At 40.2% G+C, this 22,348-nt stretch overlaps 1 protein-coding gene, 1 long non-coding RNA gene and 1 pseudogene across 6 annotated transcripts in view; 2 read left to right on the top strand and 1 right to left on the bottom strand.

The window, feature by feature from the left end:
• The window catches only part of EPRS1 (glutamyl-prolyl-tRNA synthetase 1), a 66,758-nt gene extending 55,563 nt beyond the window's left edge, over positions 1 to 11,195 (bottom strand). For 3 of the 5 annotated variants that reach the window (XM_049701233.1, XM_033430452.2, XM_033430453.2), the window contains exons 1-6: positions 10,286 to 10,394; positions 7,243 to 7,327; positions 4,179 to 4,278; positions 3,161 to 3,317; positions 1,735 to 1,874; positions 367 to 461 (exon numbers count right to left, since the gene is read on the bottom strand). In XM_049701233.1, the coding sequence (XP_049557190.1) occupies positions 367 to 461; positions 1,735 to 1,874; positions 3,161 to 3,317; positions 4,179 to 4,278; positions 7,243 to 7,327; positions 10,286 to 10,379 (671 nt within the window). In that variant the 5' untranslated portion in view covers positions 10,380 to 10,394. Of the gene's footprint in view, positions 1 to 366; positions 462 to 1,734; positions 1,875 to 3,160; positions 3,318 to 4,178; positions 4,279 to 7,242; positions 7,328 to 10,285; positions 10,395 to 11,024 lie in introns of those variants that run through there. The other 2 variants (XM_049701249.1, XM_004271024.3) reach the window with 2 other exon arrangements.
• A 6-nt stretch (positions 11,196 to 11,201) lies between these two features.
• On the top strand, positions 11,202 to 11,948 carry LOC125961975 (uncharacterized). The gene is made up of 2 exons (XR_007473207.1): positions 11,202 to 11,393; positions 11,635 to 11,948. It is a non-coding gene; the product is annotated as an uncharacterized LOC125961975 (long non-coding RNA).
• Positions 11,949 to 16,362: 4,414 nt separating this feature from the next.
• Positions 16,363 to 18,212, top strand: LOC101287553 (serpin B4-like; annotated as a pseudogene).
• Positions 18,213 to 22,348: the final 4,136 nt, after the last annotated feature.

Below are 22,348 nucleotides of genomic sequence, written 5' to 3'. Positions count from 1 at the left end.
TAACTGAAAGGATTGCTCAGGGTACAAATACAAACCCTTATTAAAAGATACCCCCAAAATCTCAAAATGTAAATAAAACTTAAGCCTTTCTATTAATGGATGTTTTTCTATTTACAATTAAAATTCTGCCTGGAATAAAATTAAAATGTTATTTTTCCTATTGCTTTAATAAGCGAAAACTACAAACTTTTTATAAATTAACTATCAATAATTTTAAAACTATTAAGATGTTTAGAATTTTAACTCCCACAATTAAAATCTTACTTATTTCCTTCTGTATATCAACCTATTGATTTTTAAAGTATTTGATAACTGTCTTAAAGCTTTTCCACTAAATGTACCCAATTGTAAGTTATATTTTCTTACCCACTAGCCTCTGGAGGAAATCTGACAGTAACCTTTCCCATCTCAGCACCTGGAAGCTCAACAAATTTCCCAACATCTTGCTTTTTCTCAGGTACCTGAAAAGCAGAACAACAACAAAAATAGTTACATGGTTAAATGCTTAAAAAATAAATTCATTCAACAAATACTTACTCAGTACCCACTATGCACCAAGCATGGTTATGAGAAAAAACTGGCTAGAATACTGTCCCTGCACTTGAAGATTCAAAATCAGCTGAAGTTAACCAACAGCATTTAGGATCATCAGGAAAATGCTTAAAAGGAGGCAAGAACCAAGCTGCACCTTGAAAAATAAATGCAAATGTATCAGATGGAGAGTATACCAGGGCAGTCATTCTAAGAAAAGGAATAACAGCACAGGTAAGACTCAAAGTCAGGGAAAAGCAGTGCAATGTTAGGAATGCATGTTGAGTGGGTAGGCAAGACGCTGACAGTCGATTAAGTCCAAAACATGAAGGCCTTTATAAGGTTGACTTTTATGTTTCTGGCAATGGGGAATCCTCAGGGGTATGGAATTACTTATCTGTATTTTCTAAAACTATACCCAGTACAGTGCAAAGTCTCAACGAGAAAAAAGAAGAGACCAAAAAAAAAAAGGAAGTTCAGTGATGAGATTATGGTCTTAAAACAAACTGGGGGTAATGAGGTCTCAATAAAAATCAACAGCAGTGGAGAGAGAAAACAAATCTATAGATACAAGAAATAATAATGGAACTTGTTGACCAGTTAGAGGTGAAAGTGGTGAATACTTTCTCAGAACAACTGAGGTGACTGTGGTGTCTTTACCCAAGCAGACAACAGTTTTCAAATTGTACTGCATCGGAGTAAAATTTGTAATATGTAAATATGTAAACATATTCTCTGTAATATGTAAACAGATCAAAGTAGAGCAACGCTAACTGGGGGGAAGGCCTTTTTCTACGGTATTCAGTGTCACATCTTCCTACAGAATCAACAAAAAGGCTCTACAGAACCCCAGGACTCAAAGGTCACAATGGTTCAAAACCCAGAGAATAGAAAATCTGGGAGGAAGAAAAGATGGTATAGTTATAAAATAATTTTAGTTACTTGGACTTTGGATTTCCTAAGGGACGCACACTAGATGATCATAATCATCTAGAAATATAATTATGAAGATTAAGGCTTAACGTAGGCAAGCAGTTAAAGGCAAGCCAAGACTCAACAATGACAAATTCTTCCAAGAAGATCCTTTTTAATTGATCAGGGAAAAAAAAAAAAAACCACCGAACTATGAACATAATTTTCTTTTCAGATCTAAGATCTCAGGCAGACAAGATGTGAGCATTAAAAAAAATTTTAAAGGCTTACCACTTTAGCTTTGCTTGTTGAAACATTCCACTTGGTACCTACTGACTGGAAGGCCTGCTGGGCTTCAAGAAAACCAAACCAGCGTTTTACATGAACTGGAGCTTTGTTCTGTTCCAACTGTTCCTGCCATGCAGCATTTCCTATTAGCAAACATAATTTTAAAACCATTCAACATATCTGCAAATTCAAAAGCAAAGTTCCAGTCGTGGTTAATTTAAGTAAATGAGATGGCTTAAAGCTGTGCTTCTATAATGCAATTTTAAAAATCTGGGTACACATGGAAGTGATTTCTAATACTTCAACATATTTTAAGAATTCATAAAAATTAATTTAAAGTATTTTTTCATTTCAGTTCACTAGAGTGAATCCTAAATCCTGCCCTCACTGCTGCCACACACCCACTACAAGGCCAATGCTACATTTCATAATTGAGGAAAAGCTTTAAGTGGATCCACTAGAGAACAAAATAAAAATCAAGATCAAGAAGTAGCTCTTTTCTTCAGTTGTAATATCAAAAATGGTACTGAAGGAAAGTTTACGTAATTCTTTAGCATCACAAAGCTACCTCCATAAGATATTATCTTCCTTTTATGAACATTAACTCAAAAATCAAAAGACCAAAATGTCATAAACCTACAGATGAAAAGTTCTAGCTAGGAAAGTCCTTCATTTTACATTGGTTATTATTATAACAATTTAATTTAATTTGGAGAAAAGGTTAAGCCACAAAAAAAAGTACAGAGAGGGAGTTCTCTGGTGGCCCAGTGGTTAGGACTCCATGTTTTCACGGCCGAGGGCGCAGGTTCAGTATCCCTGGTCAGGGAACTAAGATCCTGCAAACCGCGGGGCGTGGCCCAAAAAAAAGGTACAGAGTATATTAAAGAAATTTTAAAAACGCTCACATAACCCAGATTTAAAGAATGATAAAACATTTTGGCATATTTGCTGCAGGGTTTTGTTTTTTAAATAAACTAACAAAATTCAAGCCCCCTTTGTGTCTCTCATCAATCCCATATTCTGACTACTCATAGAAGATGGAAAAAGTGACCTCCCAGAGAAACAACTCCAGCTCACCCCGGCCCCCACACACATACTGAACAACCAGAAACAACAGTAACTGGAGTTAAGTAATGGCTGAGACAGGAAAGGTGCTGACATAAATGGGATGAGGAACAAGGCCAGCTCCAAAGGCAAGAGAGGAGCTGCAGTGGCAAGATGGGGCCAACCTCCAGGGACAGCAGAGGATGGGGAATTCCTGTAACCGGAGAGGAATAAAATAGCCAGGGAGGTCGTTCCTTTGTGAGAAAGTCCTAAGTGACTGCCATGAGGTAGATAGATGCTCATATACGTAGAAATATATGTACCTCTTATCCAGCAAAATATTAAATAATTAAAATAGAAATTCTTCAAGAAGAATTACTGATACCTTTTAGGGTGGCCCAAACACATAAATCTGCTAAGCTCAAGGAGTTTCCAACTAAGTATGTTCTCAGAGATAGGCAGTGACTGAGTTCGTTGATTGCAGAAGTAAACAAATCACATGAAGACAATTTTGTAGCACTAAACTCCAACCAGTGATCAATCTGTGAAAAGAAATGCATCCCAGGGTTTAGAGTTAAACAAACAAGCAAACAAACAACCTCAGTTAGAACCATGCCTGTCTCATCTCAATTACAGAATTTACCATTACGTGGATTTAACTGTAATTGCCTGGGATCTAAACTGGCACTTAAACACATATGGTTATTTTTCTCTGTTTTCTTTTTTTTTTTTTTGCAGGGGTGTGAAGAGGCACTTCAGGGAAGAAAAAGGAAAATATGAGAACTGGAAGCAGGAAGGAATAAGGAGCCTGACCGAATGCAACAGACAGCACCCAGCCAAACAGATTCATCCACTTGCGGAATTTAAAAGTAAATACTTGGAAACTATTCTTTGTATTCTGAATTTTGTAAGATTTAGGAAAGTTAGAGCTGAATACAAACAGGGAAAAAAAAGGCATCTACAGTGCCGTATTGAAAGTTAATCTACTACTGCTATAGCTAATAACGTATATACTTAAAAAGGAAAATGTGTGTGACCCTGGGCCCTTGTAACTTTTCAAGAACTGCTGCCTCATCTGCCAGGTAAGAAAGCTGCATAAGAGCATAAGATGACCTTTGCAGTCACATCCAGCTATGAAATTCTAGGAATCCAGGAAGAGGAAGACAGCACTAAATGACCCAACAGCTGGTATGGGTTTGAAAGTGCAAACTTAGGAGCTAAGACTTTTTTTCTGAAAATAAAAACAGATGAGAATTCCTTAACTTGGTCTCTGATTAACACTCTGTTAATATCCTTAAATAGAGTAATAGTCCATAAGCCAACAATAAAATGAAGTTCGCAAAAGAGCCAAAGCCTAAATCAAAACAAAATAAAACACACCCAAGGAAACGTTCATTCCTTACCTCAGTATGTTCCAACAGGTTAGAGCCATATAGCCCAGCTGTAGTTGCAATTCTAGCCAAGTAGCGAAGTATGGAATTTATATCCGTGAATACCACATTTCTAGAATATATAAGTATGAGATAAAATATTACTGTGGCTCTAGCAAATCAGTAAGTCATGAGACTTATGAAAAATGTAAAAATAGAAATCTTATAAAAGATACAAATATACGCCATGTATTTTCTAGTATAGTAAAAAAATAGATCTAATTTGTTCTTTACTCTGTTCTATCAAATTCTAATTTGTTTTGAGATGTTCAGCTAAATCCAATAATTCACTTCAGAGTAGACTATCTACATGATGTTTTATCTTTCTAAAACTATTGGTTTCTACATGTCTATTCAGTGGTGAAAATAGGAAAATTGGGATATCGAGAATAAAGTGATTTAAAATAAATCAAGGCAATGAAGCCAAGGATATACCATCATAAAGAAGCTGGTTTTATCAACTTGCAGGTAAACATGGTAGATCAAACCTCATCAAAACTGATCCTATAAGGAAAAAGAGACTAAGGAGAAGAGACAATAGCAGTAAAATTTCAGAAGCTAGAAAGCAGATGGAGTTAATAGGCCTGAAAAAACTGAATCTTAACTGGACAGTGGACAAAGCTGAAAACCAAGCCAATTTAAATTTTAGAATCCTCTAAAGACTTACGAATCAATGAAACCAGGTATCCTTGGAAGTGAGAGTGAATTGGGACTAAAATAAGGAGGCTTGGTTGAAAGTCTACTTAAAAATCAGTCAGAAACACAGATAGCTCCAAACCCTATGCTGCAGAGCTTGGCTACTCCCCTTACCCAATCCTGGCAAAAACCGGAGCCTTATTCTCTAAAGACTAAAACAGAGGGTCTCTCAAATGGGGGAAATCTGGCACAGGTGCAAGTTGGGCTATAGAGGTAACAAAGAGAATAAAAGAATACACGTATACTGGATGCTGAGATCCTCAGTTTTCTTCCCACCCTCAGCTCCCAAAATATTCTGGCACCAGCTCTCCTTCACCTTCCGAACAGGAGACTGAAAGTCATCTCTGGATAGATAATCTGATCCACCCAGGAAGAAAAGAACCAAGGATGCTAACACCAGAAGTTCCTTCAAATGAGCAGCTCAGTCAGATCGCCCCAGAGTAAAGCTCAGAACTGACAGGCTCACCTTGGAGTTCAGAACTTGTAAATAGCTTTACTCTCCCAGTCAACATCTAAGAAAACCATAAGAAGTTACCAAATATCTGAAGAAAGCCTTTAACTTAAAAGGTAGCAACCAAAACAAACACACAGATGTAAACTGAACAAATCAAGGAATAGAAAACTTTAAAAGTAAGTGAATAAATTTCCTCTGAGCAATTAAAAAATATAGTGCAGGGCTTCCCTAGTGGCGGAGTGGTTGAGAGTCCGCCTGCCAATGCAGGGGACACGGGTTCGTGCCCCTGTCCGGGAAGATCCCACATGCCGCAGAGCGGCTGGGCCCATGAGCCATGGCCGCTGAGCCTGTGCGTCCGGAGTCTGTACTCCGCAAAGGGAGAGGCCACAACAGTGAGAGGCCCGCGTACCGCAAAAAAAAAAAAAACAAAACAAAACACAGTGCAATCGTAAAATAAGAACAGGATACTATATCTAGATAATAAATAACAGAAAGCTCAGATACAAAAAAGGTAACAGCAAAAACAAAAACTCAATAGAAAAACAGAATAAAAAAAGTTGAAGAACTCTCCAGAAAGTGAGGAAAAATGAAAAAAAAAAGGAGAGTGAAGGTGACACTTTAAGAAAATAAGAGGACAAATCCCAGCACCCACATAAAGAACAGAAAATGGAAAGTGATCACAGAAAATATTTTCTTATTCCCCAAAAGAGGATTTCTAAGTTTCCACATTAAAGGGAGCAATCAAGCACCCAGAAGAACAGATGAAAAATAGATCCAGACTAAAGCATATTATTGTGAAATTTCTAAATACTGAATCCTAAGGGAAGATGTCCGCAAACTTCCTGAAGTCACACGGAAAAGATAGGAATCAGAAAGGCTTCAGAAGAGAACAAAGCAAACAACGGTAATTCCACGGAAAAGTAAAAATTGTACATGAAGAGCAATCATACATACGTTGTATACGTTGCATACGTTGCCCTTCCCCAATACAAGTCTTTCTGTCAGTTTATTATAGACCATTTAAACCATTTCAGAATTCTGCATCCTGCTTGAGAATACCCTTGAAACCCTCTTTCAATGTGGTCCAAATCCCATCATCTGGCAAAATATTCTTAAAAGGACCTGAAACCATGTTGTGTTTATTCCTTAGTTTCGTTAAACAAGATAATGTTTCCCTTCCCAGTTCTTTTAAATTCTTTTCAGTGGGTTCCAAAAGAAAGAGATAAGTCCGAGGGCACGCAATCTTCCCTATATCCTGGGATGCAAATAATCCATCTTAATCAAGAACATACAGTATATGCTCATTACAGAAAATTTTGAAGACACAGAGAAGCAAAAAGAAAAAAACAACCCCACAATTCCAAAACTCATAAAGAAATAATATTAAAAGTGCTGTATAAAAAAAAAAAAAAAAAAAAAAGTGCTGTATACTTCTCATTTTTTTCTTTGTAGATATGTAATTTTACATTTATGTCTTGCTTTTTTACTAACATTAGATTATGAATATATCCACCATTAAAAATTCTTCATAAGCCTTTTTTTCACAGATGCCTAATATTCTATGCTGTGGACTTACCAAATTTATTTCCTATTATTACTGATTTTAAAAACTTCCAATTTTCCACCAGAATACATTACAACAGAATTAAAAACCCATATATATAAATCCTTCTGTACATCTCTAGTTTCTTTCTGACAGGTTAGATATATGATCAGATAGTGTGCTGACAGATATGTCTCTGGATATAGTTCTTTTAGAATGAGGAAGAAAGTGTATTTCTTTTTAGGGACCGTTTACCAGTTAGCAAGTGAAACAAGCATAACATTTAATCCTAAATATTTTAAAAATGCTGTTCAGTACTGAAAACCAGATATAAAAGCACTTACTCAGATACATGAAGAATATTCTCTTTCCCTTCTTCAACAGAAATGCTGACGTTGTCTTTCACATGTTCTACTGCCAACAAAGCTCCTAAAAATGAGATGAAAAGATTTCTCTTTATAAACAATGTGGTATTTAAAACCTGAATCATAAAGCAATGAGAATGAGTCAACAAACCAGTATTAAGACCTGCAAGGAGTAAACATTTTTCCCTAGAGTCTGTAGACGCAAAGTATGGCCTTCTGGTCTTGGAGAAGTAACAAACCAGAAACCATTCCCTGGCATAATCCAACTGCTTTTGAATATACTCAGTGTCCAGTTAGGGACACTGAAATTAATCTTTCCCTCTCTCAGGAGAAAAGAAGAAATTAGAATAGTTCCTTGTATAAAAGCTATTGTTGATAGTATTAGAGTGATTACTATGTGGTGGGGACTGTGCTAAATGCCTTACATTCATTATCATTTTTAATCTCTGTAGTAACCTTAAGAGGTAGGCACCTGTTTTATAGAAGAGAAAACTGAGGCTTGGAGGGGTTAAATAACTAGCCCAAAGTCCTTGATTAATATGTGGCAGTCAGGATTTGAACGCAGGTCTACGGCAGTCCAGAACTCATATTCTAAAACAGTGATACGTGCCTCTCAACACATCATAAAGTTTACTAAATATTCATTAATCCGTTGTCCTTAATTTATCTAAGATGGACAACTGGTAACCAGATACTGGTTTCTAAATACCACGCTCCACTGGAGACAGGGCTGTGGTAGGGAAGGTACAAGATAAACCTGGAAAATTTCACTGTGCTAGAAAGCAAGAAGTACTCAAAGAATGATAAGAGAGGTCAGCCTGGAGGGGCTCCCACTGGCAAATAGAGCCAATTTAACCACTAAAGTAAATAATCTAAGTTTTAGAATACCGACACCAAAGAATCCTATACAGCAAATTTTGAAACTGAATTCCTATTACAGGCAACAAGATAGATGAATCTCAAAGAACTATCCTATGTACAAAAGAATAGTTTCATATGACTCAATGTATATGAAGTTCTAGGAAAAGCAGAAAAAAATAGTGACAGAAAGCAGATCAGTGACTATCAAGGGCCAGAGATGGGGGAAGGGGACTGACTGCAAAGGGGCATGAGGGAACTTTCTGAAGTGAGGGAAGTATTTTATTTCATTATTTTGGTGGTTACACACTGTACACATCTGTCAATCAATTTACAACTTAAAACTGGCAAACTTTATTATATGCAACTTGTAACTCAATAAAACTAATTTTAAAAATAAAAATTTTTAACTTTAAAAACAGAAAATGAAAAATAATTTGAGTATAACCTATTAAGTATATTTTGCTATGAATTTTTTTTAAACGAGAAAAAGATCTTCTCACAAAAAAATGCCAACTAATACATGTGGAAAGAACGGCAGAATGGAAGGTCACCATCCGGCATCATCTTAATCATAATCAAGTTGGGCAGGAAGCACCAACGGATGCTGAATCCAGTGGGTAAAGGTTTGATGGGGAGTGAAATGTTTACATGGTACCAGAGCATCACACAAAATGCCCGTTAACTGCAAAATGGAAAACTCTGCAGTGGGGAAAGCTGTCAGACACCATCTTAAGTACTCAAGATTAGATCATAAGTAATGGGAAAAATTCAGGTACCAATTATTGGGCTGCAATGAAGAACAACGAATTGTTTCTATGCTATTTCTGCCAAAGATCTGTAGCCTGAATCTAGTCATGAGGGACCATGAAACACCTGATCAGGGGACATTCTTTAAGTAAGCGGCCTGTAATCTCCAGAGAGGTTAAACCTATGAAAGACTAAAAAAACCATCCCAGATTGAAAGAAACTGGGGAGACGTGATGAGTAGGTGCAAGGTATGATCCTAGATTTTGATCCTTGCACTACGAAGATGGATGAATTGTATCAATGTGTATTTCCTGATTTTAATGGTCCTGTGAAGTCATATAGTTTTCTTACTTAAGAGAGATGTATATTGGAGTATTCCGGGGTGTTGAAGCATCATTACCTGCAGTATGCTCTCCAAAGGCACTGGAGAAAAAATGTTCTTTGTTCTATTCTTATACCTTTTTAAGTGTGAACTTATTTTAACAGTAAAAAAGATGGTGAATGCATGTAAAATAAGGGAAATTCTCACAATGCAATCTGTTTTTCTGAACGTTTCATCTAATTATATTGATTATTTAAAAACAGAATGTATTTGAATTAAACAATTGGGAACAATTAAATCAAAAACAAAAAAAGGAGGGAGAGAAGCAAATAGAAACATATATTCTATAATTGGACTATAGTTCACAATGACAACAAATTTCTTTAAGACCCACTTCCAGTATACTGGCAGATGTGATTCTCAGTAGTCACTAAGGAAACAGATCTATCATATTCAGGGTGATTTTCTAAATTACATCAGTAAAAATGACAGCTATTTATTGAGTATCTACAGTGTGTCAGGAACTTGACCTGCAGTCTCATTTGATTCTAGCAAGCAACTGTATGTGGGAGATATTATTCCATGTTTCTCAAACAAGGAAACAGTGGGAGATGCCAAAAAAGGAATTGCCAAGGTTCCACAACTAGTAAGTGGCAGTCAGGACGGACCTGGTCTCCAAGAAGCAAGTGTCGTTGCCCTTAACCATGAGGTCACACTGTTTAGTGCTTTCCAACTGCAGAATCAAACCCAGTTCTTTCAGAGTTCAGTGATTTGTGTGAGGTTAGCCCATAATTATTTGAACCAATATGCTAAAAGATCATTTTTTAAAGTATTTTAAATGTCTATTAAATTGTGTTTTTTGTTCCAACAGACACTAAACACCCTGTCATGAGAACGTACTGAGTAATCATCAGCCCTATGTGGGCAACTGTATCTAAAAGTCTAGGCCTCTCAAACATTAGAAAAGTACTTGCATGCATATGTTAAGAAATGCATTAGCAAATATGAGCTCAATAAACTGATTATTTTGTGTAATTTCTGAAAGCAACAGAAAAAAACAGCAGAAAGTCTAAGCTATCTATCCACAGTAACCTTGGCCACGTTGAAAATGCAATTCCAAATCGAATTTAAGATGTATCAGGAAGATGACAAGTCCGACCTTTTCTCTGACGTTTACTACCTCCATCGGATGTGTAGTAAACCAACCCCATCAGTCCGCAGTGTACTTGGGTGTTCCAGCAATCACCCTTCAACCTTTAACTAATATAAATGCAACCTCGGTTAACATTTTAAATGCTTCTACGACCATCTTCCTCGTTCCCTTTGAACCCCATGAAACGTAAAGAAAAGTTAAGTCAAGGGGGTTGAAGATCTTTTCTGAGGACGAAGGAAGGGAGGTAAAGATAAGTGGATTTAGGGGAAAACGCTAAAAGAGGGAGAGCGAAGTAATGGGATTTCAAGTTCTAAAAATGTTATTTCTACGTCCGGTGCTCGGTCTCCAGTAGACATTTCTAAAAGGGAGAGGAGAGTAAGCTGGGAGTCATCCCTCTGGGAGAGAAGGTCCGAAGCTGAGCCTCGGGTGGCCCTGCCCCGGCTCACACAGCGCCCACCTCAACGCCCCAGAAAAACGTCTTCAGGAGCAAATCCACCTGCCAGGGACATAGGGCGAGGGGCGCGGAGCCTACCCCGCGTACACTTTGGGGGTGAGAGGCAGGCCTATCCTCCCAGACCGTGACCGTCACTGCGCCAAGACTGGGCGCGGCGACTTTCCCCGCCCCGCACCCTACCGGGCTGATGCAACCCACACAGGTTGGCGGCCCCGGGCCCTTACCCAGCGGAGGGTCTCCCGAATTCACAGTCAGACAGAGCGTCGCCATCTGCTCTGCTCCGCCGGTCTATCGGTGCGCCTGCCCTGCCACCCGAAAACACCCCCGACTCGCCCAAGGCGAGAAGGTGCAACGTGTGCGCACGCCTGACGCTGCGGAAGCCTTCGCCCCTCCCCCGCGCCGCAGCCAGCGTCTTGGCGCACAGCACAGTGCGTCATCACCGCCCGCCGCAGCCGTCTGGCGGCTGCTCCGGGGACCTTCGACCGTGCCCCGGGCATCTAGGGTCACGAGGGCCAACGTGCAGTTTCAAGCCGCTGAAGGGGGAGAAACGCTGAAACTCACGACATTTTTCGACAGTTCGTAAAGCGAGAAAAGTAAGTGGTAAGACGGTTTCTGCAGTGTGATGGGCGTTCACCGGAAGCCCAAAACAAAACGCACAAACGGGTGGTATACTTGAGGCAGGAGGTAGATGGGCGCCCCGCCCCCAGGGTGATTAATTGGAGTTCGTTCCCTGTGGACAGAAACCCCGAAATACCAATAGCAGGGCAGTCAAGAGAGGAGGCTGGGCCCTGCGCAGGTAAAAGATAAGAGACCACCTATTTCTCCTTCTCGAAGTCGAGGAGACCTTCCCGACTAGAGAGCTCCTTGGAGGTCAAAAGGGGAGTGATGCCAAGCTGCCCATAGGCCTCTTCGCTGGAATCCATCTTGGCTGAGAGATGCGTGTGCACATGGGAGGAACGTGAGATAAGCCAAACATGGACTCAGCACCAGGAGAATCAAAATGATTGGCCAAAGGGAACCCGGAAGAAATGCCCCTCATTAGTAATTTAAACTACGCCAAGGGCACGACTCTCTCAGAGTCCTCCCGTGTGTCTATCCACATGTACTGTACTCTTTTCCTCCTAATAAATACTTTACTTGTTTCACTACTTTCTGTCTTTGTGGGAATTCTTTTCTGCAAAGCCGAACGGCCAGGTTTTGTCACTGACCACCGGTCTAATTGCTAGGATTTGGCGCTCTGTGACCCACCCTCAATCTCTGGCTGGGAACCGAAACCCTGCTTCAAGCCACTGCAGGCCGAGGCCACCAGAGATCATACTGTTGGGGGGCACTGTATGTAAACACAAAAAAAGTCCTGGCAGCATGTAGACCAACAGCCATGTTTACACTGGGGATGGGGGAGGTTTTTCTCATGTTTCCTCAGTTCTTTCAAAAGAAGAATGTATTTTCAAAAGTGATTTTCCTACTTGAATAATAAAGGGTTTATTTATAAAAGGCAATGCTAAAAGCCATTGCCCCAGTTTGTCTTGGCTCTGTTTGCCTGGGCTGTGCAAGCGTGCCTTTTAGAGGGTTGTGTGTCCTCCTCTTAAACCTTGTGACTGTGTGCTGGCGAGTGTTATGCAAGCATACTCCAGGGGCCGGTATTAGAGCGTAAGGGACCAAGGACTGATTACAGAAATATCTCAATTTCCCAAAGACATCTCTATTATCACTAGGAAGTGAGTGTTGCTTAAATTAAATATGAACCTTGAGTGCTTAATACAGCTATAGAGGCGTTATCCGTGCCTGTCCTAACCCACTATCAGAGATGGCTCCGTCTTATGTATGGCCATCCTCCAGAGTAGGTAAGGTACCTGCATCAGAACAGGACCAGTCCCCTTACCCCTACCTTCCTATTAGAATCTGTAGGGCTGGGATCCATAATCTCATTTTATCAAGTCCCCCAGGTGATCCTATGTATACGGCACCTTTCCACCTCTTTGTTGAAATTGATTTCCCTTCTGCACACTCTGCTAGCTCTCCACATTCTTGTTTGCTGAAACCTTATCTTACAGACATCCTTGGATTCCCCACAATGCCTGTCATATACTATGGGTCCTTCCTGCTCTATCATAATTGGTACAGGGAAAAGGACAGAAAGCCATTGATTGCTGGGGCAGTGGGGAGTGATACAAAATTGACTTTGAGGACTTCCCTGGTGGCACAGTGGTTAAGAATCTGCCTGCCAATGCAAGGGACACGGGTTAGAGCTCTGGCCCAGGAATATCCCACGTGCTGCAGAGCAACTAAGCCCATGCGCCACAACTACTGAGCCTGAGTTCTAGAGCCTGCAAGCCACAACTACTCAGCCCACGTGCCACAACTACTAAAGCCTGCACGCCTAGAGCCCATGCTCTGCAACAAGAGAAGCCACGACAATAAGAAGCCTGCGCACCGCAACGAAGAGTAGCCCCCGCTCACTGCAACTAGAGAAAGCCTGGGTGGAGCAACGAAGACCTAACACAGCCAAAAATAAATTAATTAATTAATTAATTTTTTAAACATTGACTTTGAAAAATATAATTAAGAATTATGAAACAATGAAAATAAATTTGCAGGACTTCGCTGGCGGCGCAGTAGTTAAGAACCCGCCTGCCAATGCAGGGGACACGGGTTCAAGCCCTGGTCCGGGAAGATCCCACATGCCGTGGAGCAACTAAGCCTGTGCACCAAAACTACTGAGCCTGCACTCTAGAGCGTGTGAGCCACAACTACTGAGCCCGTGTGCCACAACTGAAGCCCATGCGCCTAGAGCCCAAGCTCTGTAACAAGACAAGCAACCACAATGAGAAACCCATGCACCACAATGAAGAGTAGACCCTGCTCTCTGTAGCTAAGGAAAGCCCGTGCTCAGCAATGAAGACCCAACACGGCCAAAAATAAAAATAAATAAATTTTTTAAAATAAATAAATTTGCATCTTTTATCTTACAAAATTTAGGTATTCTTGCAACTATGTGTTAATTCTTATCTTAGAACAAAGAATAAATTAGATATTGAATGTTTCTTTTTATTGTTTGAGTTTTGCTGAGCAAAGGGAATGAGGCAAGAGTTTTGGGCCAGGAACCTAAGAGCTGTCCTTTTGGAAAGCACTGACCACAAGTGCCTAGAAAGGGCTTAAGAACAAAACTTTACATTTTTGCCTATTAGTGACTCATTACCAAACTAGAATCGTTTATGATTCATCCCATTTTAGGGCAAATGCAGAAATGTGGGCCTCTTTTTTTTTTTTTTTTTTGCGGTACGCGAGCCTCTCACTGCTGTGGCCTCTCCCGTTGCGGAGCACAGGCTCTGGACGTGCAGGCTCCGGACGCGCAGGCTCAGTGGCCATGGCTCATGGGCCCAGCTGCTCCGCGGCATGTGGGATCTTCCCGGACCGGGACACGAACCCGTGTCCCCTGCATCGGCAGGCGGACTCTCAACCACTGCGCCACCAGGAAAGCCCTGGGCCTGCTCTTTGACCAGCTAGTTTGAGGGATATCAGGAAAACAGGTCTATGAGAGACTTGCAAAATGGAAAAGAGTCACCTGGGATCTTACCAAGTTTAAATCATACTTATTTACTTATATTGCCTTATCTTGTTCTGAGGAGTAAATCCTTCAATTCCTCACTTAGAAACATGATAAAACAAATCATTTTAATTGTGGAAAGCAGACAATAAGAATGTAAAAGGAAGGTGACATCAAGAGAGAACCTAGAACACTAAATAGATGGCATGAAACTCTATTCACCCTCTTGGGATGAGCTAAAAAATTGGAATAAAAGCCAAGAGGAAAAATATTTACTATATGTTGAGGAAAGCACAACTGTGCTAATACAGAGACCAGAATTAAATTAAATACAGAGACATTCTCAAGGTTTCTTATAGAGAGGGCACCATAAAAGGTTTCAACACATACTACAGTAATTTTGATACATTGTTCTTTCAACAACATTTTTTAAGTTAACATTTTAACTATGTGCCAGGCAGTGTTCTTTGTGCTAGGAATATGTAGTGAACAAAAATAAGGTCTCTAAATTCGTGGAGCTTACATTATAGTGGGATGAGGCAAAAAATAAACCAGCTAATTTCATAAAATAATAAGTTTAATAAAGACAACAAAAGGATATGATAGGATTAAAAGGGATGAAATCAGAGAAGGGGAACTTCAGATACAGTTGTCAAAGAAGGCCTCTTTGAGAAGGCATGTACACTGAGCCCAGTCCAATGAGAAGGATACAAGTATTCAAAGATCTGATGTTTCATCACTGGAGGGAAAGTTGACTTATTTCTTAAAGAAAGATTTGTAGATCCTGCTTTGGAGAATCTTTCAGATGCAAATCTCTGATATAAACCAACCCACTATTGTCACTGAACCTGAGCCCTCCAATGCCAAGAGCTATGTATTATTCATCTTTGGGTCTCCAACATTATTCACTGTGCTTGACTTATAGAAGGGTCTCAATAAATGTTGAGTTGAATGAATGAGTGGATAAATGCATGTAAAGCAATCTATAATATACTATGCTTACTCAATAACCCACCTAATAACACACGTGAAGACTTAAAAACTAAAGACATGAGTTAAATGTCAAGTGCACATATGGATTTGTAAGAACTGGAAGAGGAATAATTTAGTTCCTTATCTAATAGGATTCTTGATGCTTTAATTATAAATGGGTTCCTTACAATTAAATTTATGTAACTATTATTGGTCCCCTTATTTTAATATGTGATTTATTTATTTTCAATAGAAAAATAGAAATTCAAAGTAACTTTTTCTGTTTATCTCTTGCTATTAACAAATCACCACAAAATTTAGTGGCTTAAAGCAACACCACCGTTTTATTAGATCTCATATTTTTGTGGGTTAGGAATTTGGACCGTCCTTGGCTGAGTAACCAATAGAAGCCCCAAGTAACATCGAGTGGGGTCTTTTGGTGCTATTTAACTGGAGGTTAGGGTGGTTGAAATTGCAGAAAACTTTACTCACCTGGTGCTTAGGATAGGAAGTCTGGAAGCTTAGGCTCAGATGGACCGTGCTTACTCTCCACATTTTCTCAGGTACTTTCCCTGTGATACAACAAGCAGGGTGGTAAGACATTATAAGTTGTGGCTGGCTGCCCCAGAGTGGAGGTTCCAAAAGACCAAGATGAAGACTGCAAGACTTCTCCTGATCTATCTTTGGGAGTCACACAGCATCACTTCTGCAGCACTAGATTGGTGACCAATGAGTCACAGGACCCGCCTGGATACAAAAGAGGGTACTATACAAAGGCATGAATACCAGGAGGTGTGTTTCACTGGGGACTGTAGTGGGGTGAATTGTGTCCCCTGGAAAAGATATGTCCAAGTCCTAGCCCCCAGTACCCCTAAATGTTAACTATTTGAAAATAGAGTCTTTGCATAAGAAATAAAGTTAAGAATCTTGCAATGACATCATCCTAGACAGGGGAAAGAGATTTGACACACAGCGGGGAAAGGAGATGTGAAGACAGAGGCGGACATTGGAGTGATGCAGCCACAAGCTAAGGAATGCCAAGGATGACTGCAAACTACCAGAAAAGAGGAGAGAGGTATGGAATGGTCTCCCTCTGAGCCTTTAAAGGAACCAACCCTGCCAACACCTTGATTTCTGACTTCTGACCTCCAGAACTGTGAGTGAATAAATTTCTGTTGCTTTAAGCCACCAAGTTTGTGGTCATTTGTGACAGCCGCTCTGGAAAACTAATAGATGGGCAATCTTTGGAGACTGGCTACTACAAAGTTTAAAAATTCTTCAGCGTCTTACTGTATACAGTAAATCATGTTTATCATAGTGTCATTGATAACAGTTCTCTACTGTTGGCTGTGCCTCTTTCTTATAGAAGGTAGTGCAGTGAACTGTAATTATAAATGTTGTCATGATATGTGCCATATTTAGCAGACACTAAAAAAGAAAATGGTGTTTGTGGATAACTTATTTTTCTTCATAACTGCTGAGGAAAGCGCTATGAAAAAGTTTATGTGTACTGTGAAGACAGTGAATATTCACTTAGTGACTATGTATTGTTTTTAAGTTTAAAAGGTATATTTTATTTTTAAATATTTATAGGCAAAAATTCTGCAGTTCAGTAATTCGTGGAAAAGAAAAGCTTGAGGTGAAGAAAATATAGATCAAAAAATCAAAAGCATAATAGGTCTTTAGTTTGAAAATACTAGCACATGACTCAGTGACGCAAACACCCAATTTGCATTTCATCTGTTTCATAAGCTCATAAAGTCAAGAGAGGACAATATTTTCTTTTCCCATCAGTATCTTATTGGCCTTAGGCCTGCTCTGTGTAGAAGCCTGAGAAAACACTGCATTCAAAATTAAGGTCCTTTACTTTAATGAACACAAAATTAAGAGCTACAATAGATCATGCTGAAAAGTCGGGAAATGTGCATCCCCAATTTCGAAAGCTTCTGAATTAAAGAAACCACTGATATATATTGAACTGAACATCACCAACAGACTCTAAGGAGAAATGATGTATAGATTTCTTTAGGAGTACTTGAATAATGTTAGGAAATTTTACCTAGTCAGTGTGGAATATGCTGGTTTTGTAAATGCTGTAGAAGAAAGTAAAAAGATTAATTCCTGGGTGGAAAGCCAAACGAATGAAAAAAAATCAAGGATCCATTTCCCAAGGGCTCTCTCAGCAGCTCTGCCATCCTGGCTCTGGTGGACACAGTCTATTACAAAGGGCAGTGGGACCAGGACCTTGATAAAGAAAATACTGAAGAAGGAGGCTCTTGGCTGAACAAGGATGTGAGCAAATCCATGCAGATGATGAAACAAAGCAAGACCCTTCACTTCACCTTCCTGAAGGATGTGCAAGCCAAGATCCCGGAAATACCATACAAAGCAAGCATGATTTTGCTGATCCAAGCATGACTCTGCTGCTGTCAAATGAAATAAATGGTCTGCAGGAGCTTGAGGGTAAACTCACCACTGAGAAATGAAGAGCCTGAGCAAGCTCACAGAACATGAGCAAGAGTGATGTGGATTTGTACTTACCTCAGTTCAAAATGGAAGAGAGCTAGGACCTCAAGGCCATGCTGGGAGCCATGGAGATGGTGGACACCTTCAGTGAGTAGGACACCGGCTTCTCAGGCACCATGGTGTCTAAAATCCTGCAGAAGTTCTATGTGGAGGTGACTGAGCAGAGCATGGAGGCTGCAGCTGCCACTGGTATGGAAACTGTTCTAGCATCATTACCAATTTATGAACATTTCTATTGTGATTACCCTTTCTCTTTATCAAGCACAGTAAAACCAACGGCATCATCTTCTTTGGCAGAGCTGCTTTCCCTCAGAGGCTATTAGCCTGTCACTGCTTTTGGGAAAAGATCACAGAGTTGTTCCAGTAAATTGATTGCTAGAAATAATAGGTTCTCTTTGATTCATTTTCCTTTCCAATATCATAGTCATCACTAAGAATTTAATAGTTGAAATAGAATGTCAGGCAATCTCTCTCCACACACAAGAGAAACCCTCTTTCTGTCCCATTAAAATTCCCTTTGGGGCTTCCCTGGTGGTGCAGTGGTTGAGAGTCCGCCTGCCGATGCAGGGCACACGGGTTCGTGCCCTGGTCCAGGAAGATCCCACATGCCGCGGAGCGGCTGGGCCCGTGAGCCATGGCCGCTGAGCCTGCGCGTCTGGAGCCTGTGCTCCGCGGCGGGAGAGGCCACAACAGTGAGAGGCCCATGTACCGCAAAAAAAAAAAAAAAAATTCCCTTTGGACAAATTGTTCAACATTAAGATAAGGTAAGGGGATATTTCAATACTGTTATTGTGTAAATTTGAAATATTGTTCTGTATGTGACCTGTTTTAAATGAACCAAACCAAATTACACCTGCTCTCCAAACTTGTTAACTTGGACACCTACATTTCTTTTCATTTAGGTTATATCTGGGGCCCTTAAATGCCTATTTTTTATTTTATAAAGTAAATTATCAGTGAAACAATGACTGACTCAAATCAAAACAAAAAAGAGAAAATACTAGCACAACTTATACCTTTTATTATCATTGCATTGTTAACATCTTATATTTATCACTGTTTCAGACATCATTTTACAGTGTAATTGCCTATTTTGTCTTCTGTATTATAAGCTTCCTGCAGACTGTACCCTCATTTCACACCTTTTATCTGTTCGCACATTCCCTTTGCCTGAAATAATTTTCACCCAGGTTTTCATGACCAACTTCTTATTCAAATCTGAGATCTGAATATACCTTCACCTTCTTCTGATGTCTTTAGCTTTTTTTTTTTTTTTGCTAATCTTGGATTTTCTTATCTATCATCTTTCAAACATCATCTTTACAGATTGTCTTTTAAACATATATACAAACACAAAAAGCCTTGTAAAGTTGGTCCCATAACCTGTTCAGCTTCATATTCTCTATTGATGTTATATCTCAGTCAGTAAATTAGACAAAATGTTCTACTTGAAATCAGGGTAGTCTTAAATCATCTTTTGCTAGATACTTCTGTTTATTTGCTGAGAACTCCTTGGATCTCTTTTCAAGTTTCTTTTCATACTGATTGGTCATGCTGACCGTTATATGGTCTTCTACCATATAATGCACTAGGGATAAAGAGGATCCTGGTATCATTTATTCAACAAATGAATAACCAAATAATCTGGTTTTGAACACCTTCAGTGATGAGGAACTTAATACTGCCCAAGACAGCTCCCTCTGTTTCTAAACACCTACTACTATTAGATGCACCTAAACCTGCTTTTTTGTACCTCTATCCACTCTCCCCTGAGGCTTACAGGCTTAGAATCCTCCACATGACAATCTCTCATATATTGAAGGCTGTCATTATGTCTCCCATTCCTTTGCTCTCCAGGATAGATGTCTCCTTCAAGTGATAGTTTTAAACTATCCCGGCTGTCCTCCTCCAAACATACTCCTGCTACTCAGTATGCCTTTTAAAGTGGGATACTCAGGGCTTCCCTGGTGCCGCAGTGGTTAAGAATCCGCCTGCCAATGCAGGGGACACAGGTTCGAGCTCTGGTCTGGGAAGATTCCACATGCCGCCGAGCAACTAAGCCCGTGCACCACAGCTACTGAGCCTGCGCTCTAGAGCCCGTGCTCCACAACCACAACAAGAGAAGCCACAGCAATGAGAAGCCCGTGCACCGCAATGAAGAGTGGCCCCTGCTCGCCGCAACTAGAGAAAGCCCACGTGCAGCAACGAAGACACAATGCAGCCAAAAATAAATAAATTTATTAAAACAATAAATAAAATAAAATGGGATAGTCAGAACTGAACAAAACATTCTGGGTGTGGTGTGATCAGGGCAGAGCAAAGGCAGAAGCATTGCCTCTCTTAGTTTGCCCATTACAGTGGTATTAACATACACCATACTAGCTTTTTACAGCCACATTAAATTGTTGACTCATAGTAAGATTATAAACAATGAAAATCCCCAGAGTTCTCCATCCTCCAGTTATCTAATATAAGACCTTGCATGTATCAGTTTACCCTTATATTGACGCACAGGGGATTCGACGGAGCCAATATTCTCTTTTAAAATATTGCTAAATTTTAACTTTTGAGATCATTTTAGTCCCATCTCTGTCATTCAGTACATCTACTACTGTCAAACGGAACAGAAGGTTCTAAAAAGACTGCAATACAAAGCAGAACATTCCAGGGGCCCAATGACTGGTTGAGTCCAGAGATGCTTTAAGAGTTCAGAAGAGGGCTTCCCTGGTGGTGCAGTGGTTGAGAATCTGCCTGCTAATGCAGGGGACACGGGTTCGAGCCCTGGTCTGGGAGGATCCCACATGCCGCGGAGCAACTGGGCCCGTGAGCCACAACTACTGAGCCTGCACGTCTGGAGCCCGTGCTCTGCAACAAGAGAGGCCGTGATAGTGAGAGGCCTGCGCACCGTGATGAAGAGTGGCCCCCGCTTGCCACAACTAGAGAAAGCCCTCGCACAGAAACGAAGACCCAACACAGCCAAAATAAATAAATTAATTAATAAACTCCGACCCCCAACATCTTAAAAAAAAAAAAAAAGGAAAGAGTTCAGAAGAGAGTGGGACTATTTACTGGTGAGGTTAGTGCTAGGGAGTAATGATACCTATTCCAGTTGTTTAGAGTTTTCCAGTTTTATTATTCTTCCCATTCCCAGATTATAGTCACCATGCTGAGCATTACATCCCAGATCACTGATTTTGAGAAGCATGGAATCATCAAGGAAAGGGATATCATCAATAAAAACAGTGTATAGCTGTGGTACACAAAAAGAAACCTGTATTCAGGAAAGCAAGACACAGCAGTAAGTGTCTTAGATCTTAATGTCACTATCTGTTAAATGCTTTTATTTGTTCCAAGAGTTTTTTTTTAGTTATGCTGAGTTTTCTAGATAGATATTTTTTTTCTTTCTATGCAACATTTGTATCTCTGAAGGCTTATCTCTTTCATTGTTTAGGACTTCCAGAACAACACTGAATAGGAGCAGTGGTAATGTTGAACAAAAGCATATTGGTCTGGTTGCTGACTTTAGTGAGAATGTCACTATTTCACTATCAAGAATAGTGTTTGCGGGCTTCCCTGGTGGCGCAGTGGTTGAGAGTCTGCCTGCCGATGCAGGGGACACAGGTTCGTGCCCCGGTCCGGGAAGATCCCACATGCCACGGAGTGGCTGGGCCCGTGAGCCATGGCTGCTGAGCCTGCGTGCCTGGAGCCTGTGCTCCGCAACGGGAGAGGCCACAACAGTGAGAGGCCCGCGTACCATGAAAAAAAAAAAAAATATATATATATAAAATTCACATACCATACAATTCACCCATTTACAGAGTACAATTCAATGCCTTTTAGTATATTCAGAATCATCCAATCCTTACCACAATCAATTTTAGAACATTTCATCACCTCCCCAAAAAAAGCTCTGTACCTTTCAATAGGCACTCTCATTTTCCCTCAACCCTTAAAATTTAAAAAAAAAAAAATGGTTTTGATGATGTGGCACCTGCCTGCCTCTCCGACCTCACTTTATAACACTCCTCTCTTTGTTCACCTTACTTCCGCCTACTTTGGCTTCCTTTGTGTTTGTTATTTTCCTTTCTCTTCTCAGAGACAATGTGCTTATTATTCCTACTAATAATCCCAGCTCTCGATATGGCTGACCTCTTTCCAGCCAGTTTTCGGTTCAGACATCACCTCTTCAGAGAAGACATCCCCACTTTATCTACCAGATATCTTCTTCCCCCCCTCCCTCCCTGCCTCCGCTGCTTCCCAGCTCATCTTCCTGCTTGATTTCTTCTACAGCGTTTTCCACAATCTAAAATAATTTCATTTACTTATTATCTGTATTGCTTCACAAGAACATGAGCTCAGCATGGAACAGACTTATGTCCACTGTTGAATGTTCAGTACTTAGAGCCATGCCTAATATACAGCAGGTGCTCAATAAATATTTGTTGAGTAAATGAATGATGGAATAAATGGAGGCCAAGGTGAGAGAAAACATGGTATTTTGGG

This window comes from Orcinus orca, chromosome 1 (assembly GCF_937001465.1).
Source record: "Orcinus orca chromosome 1, mOrcOrc1.1, whole genome shotgun sequence".
NCBI lineage: Eukaryota > Metazoa > Chordata > Mammalia > Artiodactyla > Delphinidae > Orcinus > Orcinus orca.
Note: the sequence above shows the minus strand (reverse complement) of the source record. Positions and strands in the feature narration are given on the sequence as shown.